Source organism: Portunus trituberculatus, chromosome 31 (assembly GCF_017591435.1).
Source record: "Portunus trituberculatus isolate SZX2019 chromosome 31, ASM1759143v1, whole genome shotgun sequence".
Lineage (NCBI taxonomy): Eukaryota > Metazoa > Arthropoda > Malacostraca > Decapoda > Portunidae > Portunus > Portunus trituberculatus.
In genome coordinates, this window is record NC_059285.1 from 21,390,430 (window position 1) to 21,413,637 (window position 23,208).

The 23,208-nt window shown below is 42.6% G+C and overlaps 1 protein-coding gene across 3 annotated transcripts; it reads right to left on the reverse strand.

The window, feature by feature from the left end:
- Nucleotides 1-1,011: 1,011 nt before the first annotated feature.
- On the reverse strand, nucleotides 1,012-21,845 carry LOC123511325. 3 transcript variants are annotated; one of them, XM_045267110.1, is made up of 7 exons: nucleotides 21,685-21,845; nucleotides 15,356-15,487; nucleotides 13,973-14,111; nucleotides 13,702-13,833; nucleotides 12,754-12,813; nucleotides 12,323-12,460; nucleotides 1,012-1,175 (listed from the first exon to the last, which is right to left on the reverse strand). In XM_045267110.1, coding segments are annotated over exons 1-7 (645 nt in total). In that variant the 5' UTR covers nucleotides 21,727-21,845; the 3' UTR covers nucleotides 1,012-1,173. The 3 variants fall into 3 exon arrangements, with proteins under 3 accessions (XP_045123045.1, XP_045123043.1, XP_045123044.1); XM_045267108.1 differs by having other exon boundaries at nucleotides 1,021-1,175; nucleotides 12,754-12,885; nucleotides 21,685-21,834; XM_045267109.1 differs by lacking the exon at nucleotides 21,685-21,845 and adding an exon at nucleotides 21,491-21,612 and having other exon boundaries at nucleotides 1,022-1,175; nucleotides 12,754-12,885.
- Nucleotides 21,846-23,208: the final 1,363 nt, after the last annotated feature.

Genomic DNA, 23,208 nt, shown 5'->3' on the forward strand with positions numbered 1-23,208 from the left:
TTGGCCGTATGGCCACACAGCGAGCTGTGATCAAGTGAGTGGAAACAAGCGCCAATGTTTACTTTTTCTCACGGGAGCGATGACCGCCTGGCTGACAGCCATTGGCAGTCGGCCTAGCGTAGCGTATAGCCGTTGCTCAGGCAATCAGCGCATGCCATGCTTTTCGAGTTCAAGGGACTGGGGAGGAGGGAGGGAGCCACGCCAGTCCCTCTCTCCCTCGCCATTATCCACGCGTGTGACTAAATTACCATGTTTTTTCTTTTCTCTCTCTCTTTTGTGTTGTGCGACCCTAACCCTGCCATGGTTAGTACGAGCAGTGAGGGTACGGACCAGGGGTCTTTCAAGGAGAGAAAAAGAGGGCAGAACCCCAATGAGTGGAAGAGAATAGTAACGAAAAGAAAGCGTAACAGTGGCGAGATGTACATGAGTCGTGACAGCGGGAAAGTGGTGAAACAGAGGGAAGTTGGGCCTCTGTGTAATGATGGATGTTATGCAAGGCTTGGTGATGATGTTGTGAAGGATATCTTCGAGTCTCTGGAAAATTAATAAAGTACACGAGACTTACCTTGGTCAGTTGAAGTGTGCTTGTAATTTTACGAGGCAAGTCACCTCTGCTGGAGGGGAGCTTTCACATGAGATAGAGTGCCACGTCGCACAGTCAGACTTCAAAGTAAACAACCACCCACATGATAGAGAATTAAAAGTACAAGGCATCATCAAAACCCAATAAGCAGGGAGTGAGCGGTGGGCATGTGAAAGCTCCTCCAGCAGAGGGACTTGCCTCGTAAAATTACAAGCACACTTCAAATGACCAAGGTAAGTCTCGTGTACTTTATTAATTTTACTTCACCAAGTCACCTTCTGCGGAGTTGAGCTTTCCCATGAGGCTTTGAAGCCATGTGGGTGTTGTGTTCCGATGATGAATAGATGTAGAAGGAAAAAAATATATATATATACAAGTCCAACCATAAACAGAGTTTTAATGAAAGAAAAGTCACACACAGAACATACACTTGAAGGCCATGTGACCAACAGGACCACAGAGAAACACAAACAAGAAAATTGACAGGTAGGACATACCACAGACCTAGTAATGCAGCCTGGTAACAGAAGATCCCTTGAAATGCAAGGCTAAGACACATGTCACCAACCCCTGCCTATTGAAGGACCGCATCCTGAAATAGATCAGAATTCATTATAATGGGCTTATCATAAAATTTTGCAAACGTGGCAGCCCTAGCCCAACCAGCTTTTTGCATGATGCATGTCAGGGCACTGCCATAGCCTTGGCTTTTGATGCAGCAGTTGGCCGTACACTACCCGCCTTGAAGACATTGGTGTCCACACCAGACATACTAAGCATGGACTTGACCCATCAGGCAATAGTGTCCTTAGATACAGCAGTGTGTGGTTTATGAAAACTGAGAAACAATTTGGAAGCACTATGCTTATCACCATGCCTAAATTCCTTGGTCCTTGCTATGTACTCTAACAATGTTTGACAAACACACAATCTATCATCCTGAGGGTAGGCCCGAAATGTCAGCCTGGCAATATTAAAGTTAGGTCTACATTGCTTAACAGTTCCCCCTAGCGAAATGGAAATATGATCCTCATTAACATCCATACCCTAAAGCATTAACAAATGTAACGTTTGGACTCTGGCCGCTTGAGTGGTCGCCATCAACATGATAAGCTTTAGGGTGAGATCTTTCAATGATAAGTCCCGCAAAGGGTGCATAGATCGAAGCTTTTGCAAGACTGGCTTTACATCCCGTGTCGCCGTGTACCTAGGTGTGGGTGGTCTGAGGTTGAAGACCCCTTTCATGAATTTACAAATCAGAGGGTGATTTCCTGCCCTGCAGCCATTAATTACAGTTCCTAGTGAAGAAATAGCCGCCCTTGCAGTGTTCACGCTGTCATATCCCACATTCCGATGAAACGTCTCGGTCAAGAAGTTAATGACGTAATGGGCAGAGGGACTAAGGGGATTGATGCCCCGTCGAGAACAAAACTGTTGCCACCTAGCGACATGCGGGCGGTATTGTTTAGCCGTGCTCGGCTTCCATGACGCAAGCAAGATGTCCGTGCCTGCCGCAGAAACACCTTGTTCTCGGAAGACCTCCCGGATATTAAGCATGCCATGAGCTGAGTGTGTCGCATGACCGGATGTGCCCCGACTTGAGATGGATGTGTCAGGATATTGGCCCTGCTCGGAAGGAGCCTGGGGTAATCTATCAACAGGCCTAAAAGAGCTCCCATCCAGGGTTGAGATGGCCAAATGGGCACCACTACCCAGCTCCTGGCCTGCACGGATCTTCTGGAGGCACCTAGCAATTAGAGAGAATGGGGGAAAAAGATAAGAGAGATCAAACTGTGCCCAGTTGAAAGTAAATGCATCAAAAAATGTTGCCTCTGGATCTCGTTTCCAGGAACAGAACGTAGCCACTTGCTTATTTAGTCTGGATGCAAATAAGTCAATGGAAGGGCACCAAAACCAAAGAAATTCTACAAAAAACATCAACATCAAGTTGCCACTCATGCCGATCATTAAAGGTGCGAGAGGCACAATCCGCTACAATATTCGCACTGCCTGGAATGTGTGAGCAAATAACCCATGCCTGATTCTTCACACACCAGTCCCAAATGAAAGTGGCAAGATAGTTACACATAAGTGATTTTGTACCACCCATCTCATTCACATAGTTAACAGCAGTAATATTAGTATTGTCACAAAACACTTTAACATTTTTCCCACAGAGCTCACCAGCGAATGCTTGAAGAGTAAATTGAATAGCCTTGAGTTCTAAAGCATTAATATGCAGCAATTTCTCCTCGGAGGACCAACTGCCCCCCGCCGCAGTCATGTGGTGGATTGGCCACCCCAACCTGTATTGGAAGCATCTGTAAATAACTGAACGTCAGCAGCTGCCCGGAGAATCTTCCTATACTGTACAGACACGTTATTAAGCCACCAGTCAAGATCCAATTTCATGTCCTCCGTAATCTTCATAAATTGATTAAAGTCACCAAGGGCATGACGCAATGCTTCAATTTTAGCTGCCTCCAATTTCCGGTAGTGAAGTTTCCCTAACTCAACAACAGAGGTAGCCGCCACCAGCAGTCCCGTGACCCGTGCCACCTCCCGGATTTTTGCCTTACTCTTACACCTAATTGCCTGACAATTGTTGAGTATGGTAACCACCCTGTGCTCTGGTAAGGAAATAGTCATAGTCTCTGTGTCAAGGATGTTGCCCAAGTATTCAATTCGCTTAGAGGGGACCAAGACCTACTTTTCTACATTAATAATGAAGCCCAACAGACTCAGTGCAGCAAGAGTGTCCTTTATGACAGCGAGGCAACCCTGCTGAGAACTGTTGCAAATGAGAGAATCATCAATATAGCTAGTAATGGTAACACCCCTTTCTCTCAAAGTTGCAAAAACAGGTTTCATTAATTTTGTGAAAAGCCTGGAGCCCTCAGCAATACTATTAGGCAGGCATGTAAACTGATAAACTTTACCTTGCCAAGTGAAACAAAAAATGTTGATGCTCATCTGCAATCCTGACAGAATAATAGGCATGCCTAAGGTCAATGGAAGCCAAAAAATAACCTTCATTAATGAGCCGGAGAGCCTGCTCAAAATTTTCCATTTTAAAATGTATGTATGGTATGTGTTTGTTCAGTTTTTCCAAATTGAGCACCATACTATGTTCACCATTTTTCTTTTGTCTCAAAAATATAGGTGAAATAATCTGGCCCTCCATGCACTGTGTAACTCTAATAACCTTAAGTTGAAGGAGCCTGTCAATTTCTGCAGAAATGATACCTGTCTCAGTGGCATTGAATTTATACTCTAAATTACCCACAAATAAATGGTCAATGTCCTCCACCTTAATATTGAGGTGACAACCGGCAACAATATCTAGAATGGCCGGGTCACTGGTAATTTTCCGCCATTCATGAATAAAGTAGCTAAGCCTGCCAGCTTCAAAATCCTTACTAACCTCTACTGCAGCCGGGGCCTGTGCTGGCCCCGGCTCCTGCCGTTTTTTGCAACGGAGTCCTGGCGTGTGTTGTAGGCCTGTGGAGCACCTCTCGTCCCATACCACGGCTGACCATAAGGCTGGAACCTGCTGGAGAAACCTCGATGCAAAGCCGAGCCCCAGTAGCCTCTGGTCCTGGTCCCCGTGAAAGACCACGGAGAGGAGAACTTCTTGGGAGTGATCTTGCTCTTCAGTTTCTCAGATTCTTCAATCTGTTTTGCAGATTGGGACACATCATCCCCAAAGAGGAAGCGAGTCACAGGCACCTTGCTAGAACAGAGGTGTGCGTACTTGTAGTTAATTTCGCGTTTCATGGCGAAACGCCGCGCCACGTTCTTACAAGTAGCATTTCCCAGCAATGCTAATGCTCCATTCAGCATGTCCACTTCCCGAATTACCTCGGGCAACTCAGTGTCTTGGGCAACCTTGTCCAGTGCCAGAAGGGACTTGGTGACAATTGTTGCCGCGTGCAGCACATCCTTACTCACATCCTGCAAGCGATGATTCGTCTTCTTGGCATCGCCCTAAGCGCTTCCAAGATCTCCGGATTGCAATCCACCGCAGCAAGTGCTGGCAATTCTTGGGACGCTTAGTAATGTCATCATCGCAGAGAAGCTTGTAGTCTTCAGTACATAAGCCGTCGGTAAACAGGAAGTTTACCATGTCAGCAACCTATTGGTCAATGTCAGCTGACACCGTATCCTGAGGCCCAAACATCTTGGCGTTGTGCATTAACACACTGTCACCAAGGTTCTGCTCCAAGAGAGCACTAGTGTCACAGGTCGGATCAGGAAAACCAGAGAAACTGTGAGCAGGTGAACCATCGTACCGCATACCTTGAGAAGTACTCGCTCCCACATTCACTCCGCCCATCCTGAGGGCCTGCGGCTGACGGTCCTTTTTTAACTTGTCCACCTCACCCCGTAACTCCGTCAAAGCTGTTAGAATCACGTCCCAAGGGGCTCCATGCTGTGAGGTGGGCAGGTGCGGCGAAGCGGGGGTGTTGTCGACAGCTGCAGGTCCACGCATCCCATGTCCCGGTGACCGGTGAGCCTCCCGCAAACTCCCAGAATTTCCAGGCTGAGGGGAGGTGCAGGCTGCAGCCCCTCCCTGAACAAGACTGTGGGCGTTCCTGCTGCTGCTGTAACCCGAGGGGGAACCCAAGGAAGGGCCAGCTGACTCCTCACCAGAGGAAGACATGTCCGCCACTCTGGGAGACAACGACACAGCCGTAAGCCCGGTATAACTGCCACACAATGAGATTATATCGCCACTTGAATGGCTCTACCCGCTCCAAGGATTGGATAACGGGTAGAAGGCACTGTCCTCGTGTGACGAGCAACGTGGCCTTACCTGAAAAGTGGAGAAACACCAAACCAATGTTCACTGCAACGAACGTCTGCCCAGCACAATGGCGCACAAGCTACTGACTGTGCAACGTGGCAAAGCGTAACTCATGGGAAAGCTCAACTCCGCAGAAGGTGACTTGGTGAAGTAAAATTGGTGATTATAACTTGCAAAATACATTCATTCAGAAATACGCAGTGGTTAATGAAGTGAAGAGGCGGCCTGTGGTAGTGAGTGCTGAGAGACCACTGAAAAGGTCGTGTACGCGTTCATACTCGTTCGTGCATTATTCTGTGACTTATAGTGTTTGTGCTTTTGCGTTTAGAAACATTCTTGGTATCTCTTCCAAGCGTGCTCAAGTAGCTCTGAATGCTGTAACAGCTACAGGTACCCCACGTGGGGACAGGAGAGGGAAGAGCATACCTGTGCATGCCATGCCTGGCCACTGCAGGCAGCTTGTAGTCAAGCACATGAAAAGTTTCCCCAGTGTAAGCAGTCACTATACACGTGCAAAGTCTCCTTACATGCGGTACTTGGACACGAACCTGAATGTTAGGAAAATGTACAGACTATACAGGGAGTGGTTGGACGTTCATGATGAAGATGAGGTGCCAGTGAAATTGAGTTATTACCACATGGTGTTTAATAGATTTCACCTCAGTTTTAAGCCACCTAATACCGACACGTGCTCAAAGTGTGATCGTTTCAAAGTCAAGAAGAGTGTGGCCAAGGATGCAGAAGTGGTATCTCGTATCCAGGAGGAGTGAGATGCACGCTTAGAGCTGGCTAGGAAAGGCATGGCAACCATGGCTGCCATGGAGAAGGATGATGATCCGGATACAAGATGCATCTGTGTCGACTTGCAGTAGACACTCCCTGTACCACGCTTATCTACTAGTGTTGCTTACTACAAGCGAAAGTTATGGATCTACAACTTCTGCATCCACAATTTGAAGAACAACATCAGCAAGTTTTATCTCTGGGATGAGATGAACGGTGGGAGAGGGAGTGTGGAGATAGCTTCCTGTATCGCAAGGTGGATTGATGAGGAGATGAGCAAGTCACCATTTATGAAGCTCAAGGTTGTCTCTGATAATTGCGGAGGCCAAAACAAGAATATCAACATGATTTTGTTCTATTTGAGGGAACTCCACAGCCAGCATCTGCACCACATCACGCACACCTACCTCATCCTTGGGCATAGCTACATGGCGTGCGACCGTACCTTCGGGAACATCGAAAAGCACATTCGGTGCATCGGTGAGATCTACAACTTCATCGGGTATACGAAGGCCATTAAGTTGGCAGTCATCAAGAAATACCAGGTGAAGTGTATGGTTCACTACAACTTCGGCAACATCGATGTCCTCCAGCAGTATGTTACCTCCCGGAAGCCAGTGGCCCCCTACAGCTTCCAAGATGCCTGAAGTTTCGAGTTTAGAGCCAACGTTTTTGAGGGCTACTTTATTTGGATGGACCGCGATGGTCCCTTGGGCTCAGTGAGGTTGATGAAGGGCAGGGCTGGGTACAAGCGAGACCTCTTTGACCTCACCAAGATTCCACTACCTGAAAAGTACCCAATGTGTCGCCAGCTTCAGCCCAGGAAGGAACAACACCTCCAGCAGCTTCTCCAGTACATTCCACTGATTAATGCCAAGTACCTGAAGTACGTACTTGAAAACTTAAAAAAGCTAAAGAAGGGCTTCGTCAAGGGAATGACCCCGGAGATGACGAAAACCTGGACTACGATAACAAGGAGTCGGCAGTGGACGACCCTCAACCCATGCAACAGTAACAACATCACCGACTACGACATCACCTACCTACTATGCCTACCTACTACATCTACCTACTATGTCTACAACCACATCTGCTACTACTACTACTGGATTTGGTAAGAATTATTCAAAACAGTTATTAATATTAATATTTTTACATACTAATTTACCATTATCATGTACTATTTTAATATCTGTTGTTTTTATGTAAATGATATTACACAAATCTTGACGTTTGGGGGATTTAGGGTCGTGTTATTGTGTGTTATGAACAAAAAAAAAAATTTTGACCGGAGAGAAATGCAGTCATTGTGTACTTATTCACAATGCGATAAGTTAAGCTTTTTATTTTATTTTATTTTTATTTTTTATTTTTTAAATTTTTTTATTTATTTATTTTTTTTTTTTTTGCCAAACTAAAAGCAGACATCCTGATCTTTCATTTAAGACCAACCCCAGCTCTCTATCTTTATTCGTTGCGAAAATATCACATTCTGAATGTTGCCAAATTTTTATCGTGTTTTTCTCCGTTTTTAGTTTTTGGCGCTTGTGTCATTCCATCAATGAACTCCTCATATCTTAGTATCTTAGTCGGTGATAGTGAATTAGTAATGAAATACCGCGGTATTTCATTACTAATTCACTATCACTCACTGACACGGAGTCCAGGTTATCCTCATGGCATAAGCGTATATGAATACTAAGATATGATATCTATTATAGCAGGCAATAGAGTGGAAACAAATGTAATATTGTGGTGGAAGAAAACACGCCAAGCTAAAAGGTCACAAGAAGAAGAAGCAGCAGCCAAGTCGCCAGAGTCTCTGCCATCTGTGGCTGATCTCATCTCTGCTTTATTTTTTTTTATATTCCATGTAAGATTTCACTTTATGCATTACAAAACAATCCTTTCTTGGGGGCAAGGTTTGTAAAAAGCTAATAGAAATGTTGTTTTATGAACATATATGCATAAATAAGACAGTAACACAGGACCAGCAGGAGATTCAAATGGAGACCAAATCATGCAATGAGTCAGTCATGCTCGGCGAAATATGGAATATATTACCAATTTGTGTTTGGCGAGGTATGACTGTGTATATATATATATATATATATATATATATATATATATATATATATATATATATATATATATACACACAGTAAAGTCACGGGTTACGTCGGTCTCGAGTTACGTCAAACTCGTAGTTACGTCAGTCTACTATAAGGCAATTTAAGATTAAAAAAATTGAAAATTTATAAATCATAAAGTGCGGGATTTAATGTTATTGTTGGTGGTTGCCCGCCACACCGCCTGCCTCACGCTTGAATACAATAACACCCTGCCTCAGTTCCACCACACCGTCGCCCCTGGCAAGAGTGTTATCCTACTTCTGCGTTTACTGACTCAATTTCTTAGTATCTTGCTCAATGGCACCAAAGAGAAAACTCCTTAGTGACATCAGTGATGCTAAGAAAAGGAAAACCATCATGCTACAAGAAAAAGAGGACATAATTAAAAGACATGAGAAGGGAGGCAGCAGCTGTGTGTGAGGGAGGGAAGAAGAAAATGGGAAGCCCGTTACCATGACAACGAGGAGGTTGACGACCTTGAGGGCTCGCACACCCATCACAACAATAACAACTCCGGAGCCTTCGCCTGGGCCACACGACACTCGCAGCTGACTTGCACCGTCTGCGCCTGTCTGCTGATCCCTATTGCCCTTTCCTATTGCATTTCCTGCCCCGCTGCCCACGCTTCTACTCCCACCGCACTGCACTACGCTCCCAGCTGTCCGTCCTAGACATCACAACATTTGACCTGCCCACCCTCCTGGCGGCCTCAGGCATCCACCCTTCTCGACAACTTGCAGTCCTTCGCATTCGTGGCCCTAATCAACAACAAAAACAAGCTTGTGTTTCATATTTTTACATAGTTGTAAATAATATAACAATATAACCATTAACTTACCTGAATGACCATAAACAATGATTGGTTGAAAACTCGATAATATGCTTTGAAATGTATGGAAACTCGAGTTACGTACAAAATCGACTTACATCATGTTTCAGGAACATAACTGACATAAACCGAGACCTTACTGTATATATATATATATATATATATATATATATATATATATATATATATATATATATATATATATATATACAGTAAAGTCCCGGGTTATGTCGGTCTCGAGTTACGTCAAACTTGTAGTTACGTCAGTCCACTATAAGGCAATTTAAGATTAAAAAAATTGAAAATTTATAAATCGTAAAGTGCAGGATTTATTGTTATTGTTGGTGGTTGCCCACCACACTGCCTGCCTTACGCTTGAATACAATAACACCCTGCCTCAGTTTCACCACACCATCGCCCCTGGCAAGAGTGTTAAGCCCCTGAATTTAGCGAAATCCAGCTTAGCGAAACCCTTATTTAGCGAGTGTCTGGATAAAGGCCAAGCCCTCAAGTTTAGCGATTTTCTCTCATATTTAGCGAATGTACCGAGCTACACTGTCCTGCCTCCCGCTCCCTCTGAGCTGAGCCAATCGCATGTCTGTTTGGCCGTGACGTCAGCCCCACAGTGCCTCCAGCATTCCCGCTCGACACGAGCTATTAATCCAGCGTGTGAACTTTTTTTTTTTTTTTTGCTCCCATCCTCACTGTTTAGCGAGTTTCGTTATCACTGTGGCCTCTATTAGCCCCTCCTACTCAGGAACGTCGATAGACGTTCATCATGCAAGATTCGGTGCACGTCGATCGACATTTGGGTGTTTTGGGCTATATTTTGGCTATTTTCTTCTTGTTTTCTTTGCTTGTGAGTTGGCAACACTCATCGCGAGTAAACATGTCAGTGTGTCACCAACTTCCACGATGGATGATGAGAGTGAAAGTGATTCCACGGTGTCCGATTCCATCACCGGTCCCGCGCGCCTTACTTCTACACCTCCTGTCTCTCGTCATGTTGCGATGTTGCGGGGAGACAACTTTTGAATGAGAGTGGTATCGAAAGGGCATTGGAATTAACAGTTTCTACAATAATAGAAAGCGAAGATAGCGATGTTCTTGGCTCTGATATGGATATAGGAGGTTCAACCACCGAGGGGGAGGACATTCTTCCACCATCACCAGAGAGAGAGGATACAAGGGGCCCGTTTTCTATCGCTGTAGCCAAGGCCGCTGGCGCCAGTCGGACGCAAGGCCACGTACACCGATGATACCACCTCATTCAACCTGTGATATTTTGGTAACCATAGAATCTAGAGACTTCTGTTTTTTTTGCATTGCAAAGAGAAAGAGTTGCTTGTGGGCAAAACACCATTTGTACTCACTCGTTTCTTGAATTTCCAATTGTAATCAGTATGTAAATGGAGGCTGTTTTGAGCGTTTCTCGCCAAACTTCCCGAGTTAGCGCAAGCGAAAAACCAAACGTCCCTGAGTTTTAGGGGCTAGTGGTTCGGGGGGTGCTGATTTTCGTGAAGGTGGCAATGTTGCAGCTGTAAATGGGGACTCGAAATGGGGACTTTGGGCAGACGAAAGACTGGTATTTTTCCCTATATAAAGTAGTATTCAAATTTGGCGAAATTCCAATTTAGCGATGGTTTCGGCAGACTAATAGGATCGCTAAATCTGGGGGCTTACTGCACATAGATATAGATATACAGTCATACCTCACCGAACATGAAACTCGTGCATACACGAATCGGTAAAATATCCCATATTTCGCCAAGCACAATTTGTGGTCTCCATTTGAATCTCCCGCTGGTTCTGGTGGATGCACTTGACCTCCCCCCTCAAGCGTTTTGGACTCTTTGTAATTTGCTGAAAGTCATGGAAGATGCAACATCCCTCTTCACTGAAACAGATCCCATCCTGGAGAGGAGCATTAAGTTCAAGAGGGGTGTTGAGGAGCTTCTTTTGGCCTGGAAGGAGACCTTATGCCATATGGAAGCATCTGCCAGTCAGAGGCCCATCACTTCATATTTCAAGCCCTCTCCAACCAGCAAATAAACTAAAGGTACTAGTACTATAATTAAATAAAATGTGTGCTTCATACTTCATGTATTGTTTTTTTTTTTCAGCCTATAGGGGTAAAAAAAATTTGGGGGGGGAGAATCTGGGAACGTAACCCTCATTTTCCCATAGAGCCTATTATTCGCCAAACACGAATCTCGCCGTACACGACAAGCTCAGGAACATAACTGTCGTGTTGGGCGAGGTATGACTGTATTGATTTTTTTTCCTAGCCTAACAGTGAAAAATAGTTCAATTGTTTGTTTACATTTCTCTGGGACTGCAACACTCCAAGGCAGAACTTCCAAGGAACAACTGGCCAAGATAAGCAGCTCTGTTGTTTATGAGTGGACAAAACTGTCTGAAGAGTTTCTTATAGGGAGCATTAAAGGCCAAAAATAGCAACGGCTTGCTAGGGATGAAGGGGCTGGCATGTTTGTTTACAGTTGACAAACAAGACAAAGGTGGAAGCGAGCTTGTGTGTGACGACCAGCGTCAACAAAAGTTGACAGGAAAAGTTAACGTAAAAGTGCTAGTGTGACACACAGGGTAGCGTCAGTTTACAATTCCACCTTGCGGGTTGGCAGCTGATTTGACTGGGTGGGTGGCGCACGAGATGTGAATGTCGCATTGGCAAGTCAGTCGTTCAAACCTTGAGGATTGGGTATTAACTGAGTTCGAATTGGCGATAATTCGAACCATGAACGGTCGAATCACGAGAATCCCCTGTATATATATATATATATATATATATATATATATATATATATATATATATATATATATATATGGAGACTAGTCCGTTCATCCAAAGAATCCAGGCCGAAACTGCTAGTTCGGTTGGCAGCCCTGCCCACTCCTGCCGCCACTAAACCTTCCCGACACTTAAATTTTCTTCAAGTACATTTATTTTTCTTCTTTTAACTCAATAGATATACAAGTTTATAGCTTGAAGAAAAATAGATGTACTTGAAGAAAATTTAAGTGTCGGGAAGGTTCAGTGGCGGCGGGGGTGGGCAGAGCTGCCAACCGAACTAGCAGTTTCGGCCTGGATTCTTTGGATGAACGGACTTTAGACATCACAAGCATAGCTCTTTTTCCTGTATATTACAACTAGGTAAATACACACTTACAAGCCCAACAGTAGTCTTCTGCTTCAAAGGCTCCAGGGGCACAGACACAGACGCTTTCTGTGTCATTGGAGCATACAGTATATTTTGTCAAAGTGCACTGAGTGTCTACAGCACAGGCCTCCCACTTTGCTGCCGCAGCTTGGGAAGAGAAGATTTAAAAAATGTGAGGCAGTAGGGAACGTCTGCAGCACAAGATTCTGTTAACTCATTAGGGAACATAAGTGATGTCTTTTTCTAGTTATATTAAATATGCTCAGATATAGATTTATTTATTTATTTGTTTGTTTGTTTTTATTGACAACATTTGACAAGAATTTAGGCTATAATTTTTTTTTTTTATGACAAGACACCCCTTTGCATCAAATTGCCTACATGAAGCAAATTACTTTCATCATGGAGAGGAGAATATACATGGAATGAGGTTTACTCACTGTACAAGCAAGTATTGTTGGTGAAGTCAGGAGTAAGGCCATAGATGCACTGGCAGGTGCCTGCAGAACAAACTGTGTCACTTACTGCTTCCTGACATTGCTCATCACTACTGCAGGACTCTCCAAGGTTATCTGTTGGATGGTGGCAGTAGGATTGATCATTCATAAGAACATGAAAAAGGAAAAGGGAAGCTGCAAGAAGCTGTTAGGACTGTACATAGCAGTCCTCGTATGAAACATAACTAAATATATCTGCTTATCATTATCCATTAATCTAATATTCTTTTAAGGCTCCTGAATGATTCAGATGTAATAGTTAGAGGCTGTCTAATGATAATGTGCTGAAACTTTTGTGAGGTATTCTAGAGGAAGTCACAGGGCAATGTAGAGTTCGGAGATACATTAATACTGTTTGCATTGTTTGTTGATTTCTCATCGTGAAGTAACTGTCTAAGTTAACTCAAATCAGCCGTAAGACATGTATTAAATGATATTCTTCTTTATGGGATGGGGACAAAGTGAGACTGGATCTTTATGAAAAACTTGTGTGACATTGCAGATGCACTGTCGTGTGACTTTCAAAAATGTTTGGTGTGTACTAGAACCACACAGTTTCTCATGACTGTTGCCAACTTCACAGACAAGAGACAGTGTCATGTGAAGCTCGACTTGCTGCATAAAACTTCAGGATGCTACTGCTCCAGTCCTTACATCTTTGCAACTCATCTTGCATGTCCTCACTTTGCATTTTCCTGTTTTCACATTGGCATTCTCTCTCTCTCTCTCTCTCTCTCTCTCTCTCTCTCTCTCTCTCTCTCTCTCTCTCTCTCTCTCTCTCTCTCTCTCTCTCTCTCTCTCTCTCTTACACACCATATTATTACATGTACTATTTATAATATATTTGACTTCACCATTGTATCTATTCCACCCTCCTGCCTCATCACTCACAGATTGTACAGGTCCCTTTGTCATCAGGAAAGGCTGGAGCCGCACAGCTACAGGTGCCCTCCACGCAGGCAGCATGTGATATTCCAGCACAAAGAGAGTCATCTCTGCATGCCTCACCCAGCAACCTGTAGGCTTTAAAGGAAACAGTGGCTTTACAAGTTGTCAAGAGAGGGAGAGAAATTAGCAAAAATTTTCTTGAAGGAAAGCTGAACAAATGAAGGGAACTAAGTTATTATAGAAAGTGGAAAAATAAGGATGAACATCAGCTTACCAGTATAGAGTCGTGTCTTAGCATCAGCAATGGTGTGGGTGATAGAAGAATAGGTGGTGCATAGGCTGGAGGTGGTGAGGGTGTAGTCGAGGCAGTTCTTGATGCTACAGATGGCACCGCACTCTATGTTTGTTTTTACCTGTGGAAACATTTGATTGCCTGGGTGAAGGTTTAAGAGATGAGATATTGGTTAGTTCTACTAGCAATATTGCTCTTTTACGTAAGATGCAAGACTGCTAGGAAACCACGGTCTGTTTACACAAGTAGAGAGCAAGCCAAATGAAGAATGATTGTTACATTAAAAAGCTATTACAGTCAACTCTTGATTAATGTGAGTTTGAATAGCGTGATTTTAATCTAACCTGACTAGATATTAAAGGAGATATGATTAAATAATGTGATTTATTTGATTTAGTGTGGGTTAACTCAACTCAATGATATCACACACACCCACACTGCTTCTGGGGGAACTGCACTGAGATGCTCTTGGCTGAATTCTTAACCAATACCTTCCTCCTTTATCAGTTGAGGGATACCATCGTGGAGAAATCAGTATTGTTAAGAGTGAATGCTGCTTTCCCATCAAGCGATAAAGGCATATAACAAGTTGTATGTCTTTATCGCTTGATAAGTACCCATTTATGTAGATAGCTGATGGACTGACCTCTTCCAATAGCTTGCACAACTGAAGGAGGTGGCAATTCTCTCCATGTTAAGGCCACACTGTATGGCTACCTGTGGTTTTATTTAGAAGCACTTTTTCCTTACTCAACAAATTTATTGATAAATCATGGTCTGCAGCAGTAATAGAGCTAGCTGGTTCTCTTTGTAAAATTTTCCATGTTGCCTGTGGTGGAACGGTGAGACAGTGTGGTATGGACTGTGTGGCTCAGTCAGCTGAGGTGATGGTAAACAAACACTGCTACCAAGCACCATCAAATTATGCTCATTGTTTATTTCATTAAATGTATCAATAATGAATGTATGAATATATGGGATAATGTTCCTGGCATATAAAATCATATGACACATCATATTGAATAATAATTTTCTAAAATTACCAGACAAAGAACATGCACAGGTGAGAACATGTGTTTTTATTGTTTCCGTGACCTAGTGATGTACTAATATTTTTTTCTCAAGGTTTCACTAACAAAATCCCAAAAATAGGCTGACGTTCCCAGTGGCCAGGAACATAACCTCCATTATTATCATTGTTTTCTGTTGCAAAATTACGTTTGAATAACACAATTTCGAATTACACATCTCCTGGAATGTAACCTTTGCATTAATCGAGAGTTGACTGTCCATGTCTGAATCTCACCATTTCCTTTTTAATGATTAAAACAGTAAGGATGAAGAGAAATGTAAAAAGAACTTTACCTTTTTGGACACCAATACTGTCCCTATTTCCACTTTTGTGTTGTCCCATTTGGTGAACTTCCTACTGGGTATGGTACTCAATACTGGTGGCACCATTGCCATCATACATATTATCATTACCACCTGACTCATCTGAAACATTGAAGGGTGTGTCAGTACAGTGGTACTTTGACATATGAACTTAATTTGTTCTGTGACAATCATTGTATATCCAAAAAATTGTTTATCAAATCAACTTTTCCCATAGAAATTAATGGAAATAGAATTAATTTGTTCTTGTGATATGAATTTACCACCCCCCACAAAAAATTAACATGCTTCAAATACTAACCAAATATAGATTTAATATAAGATAAATACAATGTTTATTGTATGCATGATATAAATGAACTATATTGCCCAAAATAACAACTTAACCCGCAAAACTCGGGACGCATTGAGAGACGTTCATCACGCAAGACTGGGGGCACGTCGATAGATGTTTAGGCTTTTTACGGCTACATTTTAGCTATTTTCTTCCCGTTTTCTTTGCTTGTGAGCTGGCAACACTCATCAGGAGTAAACATATGCTACAAGTCACTGTCACCAACAATGGATGGTGGGAACGACAGTGATTTCACTGTGTCTGATTCCACTACCTCCAGCGCGCCTTACTTCTATACCTCAGGTCTCTCGCTATGTTATGGGGAGACAACTTTTGAATGAGAGTGGTATCAGAACAGGAGAGAGAGAGAGAGAGAGAGAGAGAGAGAGAGAGAGAGAGAGAGAGAGAGACATAAGGGGCCTGTTTTCTATCGCTCTAGCCAAGGCCGCTGAACCCAATCAGACACAAGGCCACATACACCAATGATACCACCTCATTCAACCTGTGATATTTTGGTAACCATGACATCTAGAGACTTCTGTTTTTTTGCATTGCAAAGAGGAAGAGTTGCTTGTGGGCAGAACATCATTTGTTCTCACTCATTTATTGAATTTCTAAGTGTAATCAGTATGTAAATACAGGCTATTTTGTGTGTTTCTTATTGAACTTTTACTTTTGGGACTCATGATCACAGGATCTTGAGTTCAACAAACTTAAGAAAAAATACATGCTACCTAGGAGCACAGACACATACATGCAGAAAGGATGAACAACGATACTTAACGCGGGCTGGATGTTCGGGTGGACGCGGGTATCCGAGAGATCGCTGTGCCACCTGCCAATGGCTATTCGTATCTTAAAAATATCTTTGAATTTCAATGCATAAATTAAATTAAATTTTTTGTCGTATATCAAAAAAATTGTATGTTGGGGTGATCGTATCTCAAGTATTACTGTATATATATTTCTGCAACTTATTACTGTGTGTGTCCTTTTTTTTTTTTTTATGCAAGAGGAAAAAGTTGACCAAGGGTGACACAGTAAAAAATGAAGGCCCACTTATTTGCATTTTCCTCAAGTCAGGTATCGAGGCATTTGCTTCCTAACTTTGGCTGATGCTTTTCCCATTATAGAGAGCCAGCACTCAAGTGGGCATTTCTTTTTTTTTCTTCTTTTTTGCCCTTGGCTGGCTCTTTCCCCTTCATAGAAAATACATATACAGTATACAGGCTCTGCCCTCTGGCCATTATTCTTGGCTAGGCTCATTCTCTGATGTACTACCAATTAACAATAGTCTCATAAATAATCTTTGAAAACACACTTATAGCTATATGAATGAAGGGTACTTTATAAGCAAGTACTGCAAATATATATGCTACGGCCATTAAGCTTCTTCCTATCTTAAAGTGCATTATTAAAAACACATGATGCAATAAGTTTTGTGAATGGTAGCACTACAGACTTTGCTAATGTTGTGCATAATTCCGCCTCACATAGTCAAGATAATGAATTTGAATGCATAACTTCTTCGCTTGATATTTAGCTAAAACTTGTACAGGCAATCCCCGCTTAACAAAGGTTCACACAACGAAATTTCGCTACAACGACGGTTTCGTTTTACTATCATCTGCTCATTTAACGAACACCAAACTTGCTTTAATGAAGTTTTATCCAGGTAATTTTTTCCAAGTTTGAAAGCCTCGTCGTATCACACAAGCTGATAGGCTTTTGAATACACCAGCGCCTTGTGGACAACACGCACACCACTCGCTCCCCTGTTCAAAACAATAACAGTGTCAGCAGCAGCTCATCTTCCCTTGCTCAACTTACCACCAAAACGCCCTGCAATGTCGCCTAGCATTGCTAAGAAGACCAGGAAGTCTCTTACTCTCGAAGTGAAGCTGGATATTATTCACAGCCATGAGAGAGGCGAGAAAACTAATAGCATTGTTCTCCACCATCTTGACTCCATCTACTGTGTCTACTATTTTCAAGTTAGCAGACTCTATTAAGAAGGCTGGTGAGACCATATCTTCCTTGCAAGCTAAAAGAACCACCTGAACTCGTGACTCTACAATGCATGAAATGGAAAGCCTTGTGGAAATGTGGTACACAAGTTTTGTATGTAATACAATGATGCGCCCTTTGTTTACATTCCACAGCTTGCCGGTTAGTGTCTTTCCAGTTCTACTCTCCCTCCCTTCATAAATTTAAGATCAACATTATAAAGTTATGTACATACATACATTAGTGTACATTATAATGACTTAAATTAAACTGCCTAAATGCTTAACTTCATAATTTTTACTTTCATTAAACCTTTCACTGTACTATGATGCACTCTCACTTTGTTTACTCTCAATGGAAGTTCAAGTCAGGGGTTAAACTTATTATAATCGGTTGACTTAACGAAATTTTGCTTAACGAAGTGTTTTTTTAGGAACGTAACCCCTTTGTTAAGAGGGGGTTGTTTGTATTTGTATGTTGTTTTTGTTTTTTTAAAGACTTGTGTGTACTATACCTTGTTCACTTAACCTATATTCCTGGCGCTGAGGCGGGTTTAAAAGCTGGGCGCTGATTGGCTGCACCCCTCTCTCTCTAGCACCCACTGATAGGCTGTGTCTCGTATGTCCAGTGAGAAATGTTTTTATTTTATATGCTATAACTCACTTCATATAAGGGATAGCCAGATTTGGTTAACACCATAAGACTCAGCAGTGGCTATACAACCAAGATGTATTGTAGAAAATTAACAAAAGAAAAAAGATAATGGTATTATGACGAGTTGAACTGCGACGATTTCATAAAAATGTTTATGTCCTGTTATTTCAAAGGATGTTCATTGAATGCTGAAATATATTATTACATCATATAGGAAAAACTCTCATGAACACGATAGTGTTATTAGAATGCAGGTAAACCTCCACTTAATGAAAACACATAGTCATTTGTAGCCACATGTTACTCGCTGCACCTTATGGCTAGCCGCTCCGTGGTAGTGATTATCCCCCCCCAACCGCCCGCCGCCCCACTCCCCAGCCCAACACCACCACCACCACCACCATCACTACCACGAAACGGCTTTTTTCTTATGAAATCGTTGCAGTTCAACTCGTCATAATACCATTATCTTTTTTCTTTTGTTAATTTTCTACAATACATCTTGATTGTACAGTCACTGCTGAGTCTTATGGTGTTAACCAAATCTGGCTATCCCTTATATGAAGTGAGTTATAGCATATAAAATAAAAACATTTCTCACTGGACATACGAGACACAGCCTCTCCGTGGGTGCTAGCGAGAGAGGGGTGCAGCCAATCAGCACCCAGCTTTTAAACCCGCCTCGGTGCCAGGAATATAGGTTAAGTGAATAACTCTTGTGGTGAACTTTGAAGTCTCAGAAAATGGACATCTTTTCAAAAGGAAAGAGAGGAAAGGTGCTCCATGAAATGTAGACAGAGTATGCTTCACTTTTGAGGTTAAATAATCAAATATTTTTTATATTCGTAGGGGTTAGATGACAGGTAGTTAGCATAGATGTATTTAGTTAGAGAATATGACTTTAAAATCATACCTATGCAAGTGGTGGAAAACTTGGAAGATTCAAGAATGTGGGCACAAGAGCAAGTTAAGTCATTACACATGTAGACACAGCATCCAGGATGTAGAAAGTAAGAGGGAACAGAAAAGGGGCTACTGTCAGTTGCTTCAGTCACCTATGTTTGAGTGAGGAAAAGAAGATGAGGTTTAGTAGAGAAGAGGTGGTGTTCAAAAGGTGGAAAAATTAATTTTAGACTGTGAATGTTGTAGAAATTAATGAAGGAACAGTTTAGGGTTGGGTGTCAAAGACATTTATAGTTGATACAGAGAGAGCAGTTAGACCTGGCCACATTTATGGTCTCCTTCCCCAGAAGAGAAATCTGAGGCTGTTCCAGGAAGGGCCATATTAACTTTGAATTTCAAGAAAGATGTGTGTATTCTTAAGTGCATGTAGTTTTGTGTGAAGGAGAAGAGTCATCTTTAAAGGGCAGACTGTGATGGCCCCCTTGACTCTTGAGGCACAAATGGAAACATTCAGCAAGGTCACAGCTAGCTTTAATGATAATTTAACAGCAACCCCTGAATGAGTGCTATTTGACCTCACTAAGAGTAAATTATTGTTTTGGAAAGTGTCTACTGTCTCGTCGTCTCTTTGGTCATAGGTAAATCCTTGCATCCCTTGTCATGCCATTCCTTAACCAAAACACTTTTTTTTTTCTGGCATCAGTTTTTTTTTTTTTTTTCTGGCATCTTTCAAATGCAGCTGCATTATTGAGACTGAGTCATCATGGCTTGCATATTTCCCATTACACACCTACACAGTAGAATACTAAGTCTGAATTAATAAATAAGGAGGTGTGAGAAATATCCACTTTTAATCCTGATATTCTGATACTGTTAAGCTCCGGATTCACTTGATTTATCTGGCTGAAACACGTGAAAGACCAGCCCAAGTCGCAATGTAAACATGTTTTCTTGCTACACATTTTATGTTCCAAGAAAATGAACATTACCAATTTGTGCAATATAACGCTTGTTGATGTCAGTTAGACGTGCTGAATGCACAGTTGCATACAGTCCTATGCAGTTGATGTTTCCCCTGCCGGCAAACGGATGTCTGGCTGGCAACTGTCACATGTCCATTTTGTCTGTATGTGTGGATGCAATTAAGATGTGGATGGGCCAGACTGGACATAAATTCTGTCTTAATATATGTAAAGTCTGTCTGAGCCTGGATCCTTCTAGTGTCCATAACATATCCGCAATGCTGCTGCTGCTGCTGCTGCTGCTGCTACTGCTACTGCTGGTGCTGCACTGCTGCTGCTGTTGTTGCTGCACCTTTTGCTGCTGCTGCTCCTGTTATTGCTGCTGCTGCTGCTCCTGTTGTTGCTGCTGCTGCACCTGTCGTTGCTGTGCTGCACCTATTGCTGTTGGTGTTGCTGCACCTTTTGTTGCTGCTGCTGCTGCTCCTCCTGTTATTGCTGCTGCTGCTGCTGCTCCTCGTCCTCCTGCTGCTGCTGCTGCTGCTGCCTGCTCCTGCTCGTCCTCCTCCTGCTTCTGCTGCTGCTGCTGCTGCTCGTCCTACTCCTGTTTCTGCTGCTGCTGCTGCTGCTGCTGCTGCTGCTGCTGCTGCTGCTGCTGCTGCTGCTGCTGCTGCTGCTGCTTCAGCTTCACCTGCTACGCGCTGTTCTTACTGTTGCTGCTGGTGCTGCTTATGCACCTGTGTAATGCGTTTTTTTTTTTTTTTTTTTTTTTAAGAAACCATTATGGAAATTTTCAATTTCGGTTTTTATTTTCTTCAAATGGTAGCTCTAGCCGATCGTAAGGCACTGGTTATAATTCTAAATGGTTATTACAATTATACAAATTCACAATACTTTTCAATAAATTTAATCAGAGGATCGAATAACACAATTATGCAAGAAAATTTTTCCTCCCCACAATCACGTTAGTTTTGTTTGACTTACTACTTAGTACACCGGAAAAGGATACACCACTCACCACAAAGGAAACACTAGAAAAATAATTACAAAATATAACCCACTGCTTCATACAACCTCACAACACTTTACTCTTTTTCACGTACGCAGTCCTTGCGCTGACATGCACAACTCCCATTTATTTTCCCAAGAACACGCACTAATTGGTGTGTGCGACTGAACACAGTGTTAATGGGAGGAGTGTACCAAGTGGTGCCACTTCCCCCCTCCCTTTTTTTCTTTCAACACTACCTCCAACATAATATCACTTTTCCTATTTTTTCCACTAAACACATGATATCGAGCGCAGAGAGAGGGTAGTCGTTGCTAATTGCTCGGATGAAGACGGAGATGGTACTTCATAAGTAATTAAAAAATATACATGGATAAGAACTGTTTAATTAAAAAGTCACGTTAATTTTACAGGAGCAACGCACATAACTGACCTGCTCGGATGAACGAGATGTTATTGTAGGAACATAACACATTCATCTCTCTAACAGGTTCAAAATTTTTGGCAGCCATCACAATATAACTGGCACGGACATAATTAAAAGTGATTTCATTGACATTACTATTGATATTATGTTAAGAAAAGACACTTTTTCGAACAGTTCAGTTCTCCCTCTGCCAACTGGAGTGACAAATTCATGTTAAACTTCTGATTACGTAGTGATTGAATTCATTACTCTCTCTCTCTCTCTCTCTCTCTCTCTCTCTCTCTCTCTCTCTCTCAGACCGTCCCAATATGGTATATCTGTACGTCGGTATGTCTGTGATAGCCACATGTAAGTACGTCGTAGTTACATTTATTATATTTATAATTAATAACTTAACATTATTATCCTTGGCACTACACTTGCTGCTGCTGCTGCACCTGATGCACATGCTGCTGCAGTACTTGCTGCTGTTTTTGCTACACTTGTTGCTACTGCTGCAGCTGCACCTGCTGTTGCATCTGTACTACTATTACTACTACTACTACTAGTAGTAGTAGTAGTAGTAGTGATAGTAGTAGTAGTAAGAGAGAGAGAGAGAGAGAGAGAGAGAGAGAGAGAGAGACAGCAGCAGCAGCAGCAGCAGCAGTAATATAACTAAACAGAATGACACTAAATAATGATCACAACAATGATAATTGCAATAATATACATTAACATGACTAGCGAATCTAGCAACAATAAAGCAAAGTTCCCCTCATCCCTCTTCCCTATGTGGCTTTCCACGCCAGTCACCCCTATCACCGTTTGTAACTATCATCACCTCGCCAACCCGCCTTCCCTTCCTCCCCCCCCCATCGTTCCTTCACCACCTCCCTTTCATACCCCCTACCGGTAATGATATACGCAGGGGTTAGTGTAGGAGAATATGAGGGAGGGGGGTGAAAAGATTGATAGACGGATTAGAAAAATCTAAGAAACAAACAGACAGACAGAGATGATGAACATTAACAGAAGATAACTACATTTCACATTTAAAACACACACACACACACACACACAGTGTTGTTTATCAAACACTCCACACGCTAAACAATGTGCTTGGAGTGAAAACCGTCACTAGTCCAAAAGGGCAACCAGAGCGAGTGAACGAGTGTACAGAGTGAACGTAGGCTGGTGGCGTGTACATAAGAGTTATCGGAGGTGCTGGAACCTACGCACTCCAAACGACAGCGCAGGAGTAATCACTTAGAAACAAAGGCCAGCCCCTAAACAGCCGCCAACGCACCCCACCACACACCCACAAGCTACCAGGCATGGGCCGGGACCGCCTGGCCGCCAGTGCACCCTACCACACACCCACACGCTCCCAGGAAAGTGAAATGGATAGACCCGTAAGAAGTAAGTTACCAAATTCAAAATATGCCGATGAGGCCCAGGGAGCAAAACCAAAAGTAGCCATTCAAAATATGAGTCCATCATCAACAGGGGCAATAATGCAAGGTAGATTGGTAATGTTAGAGAAGAAATTTG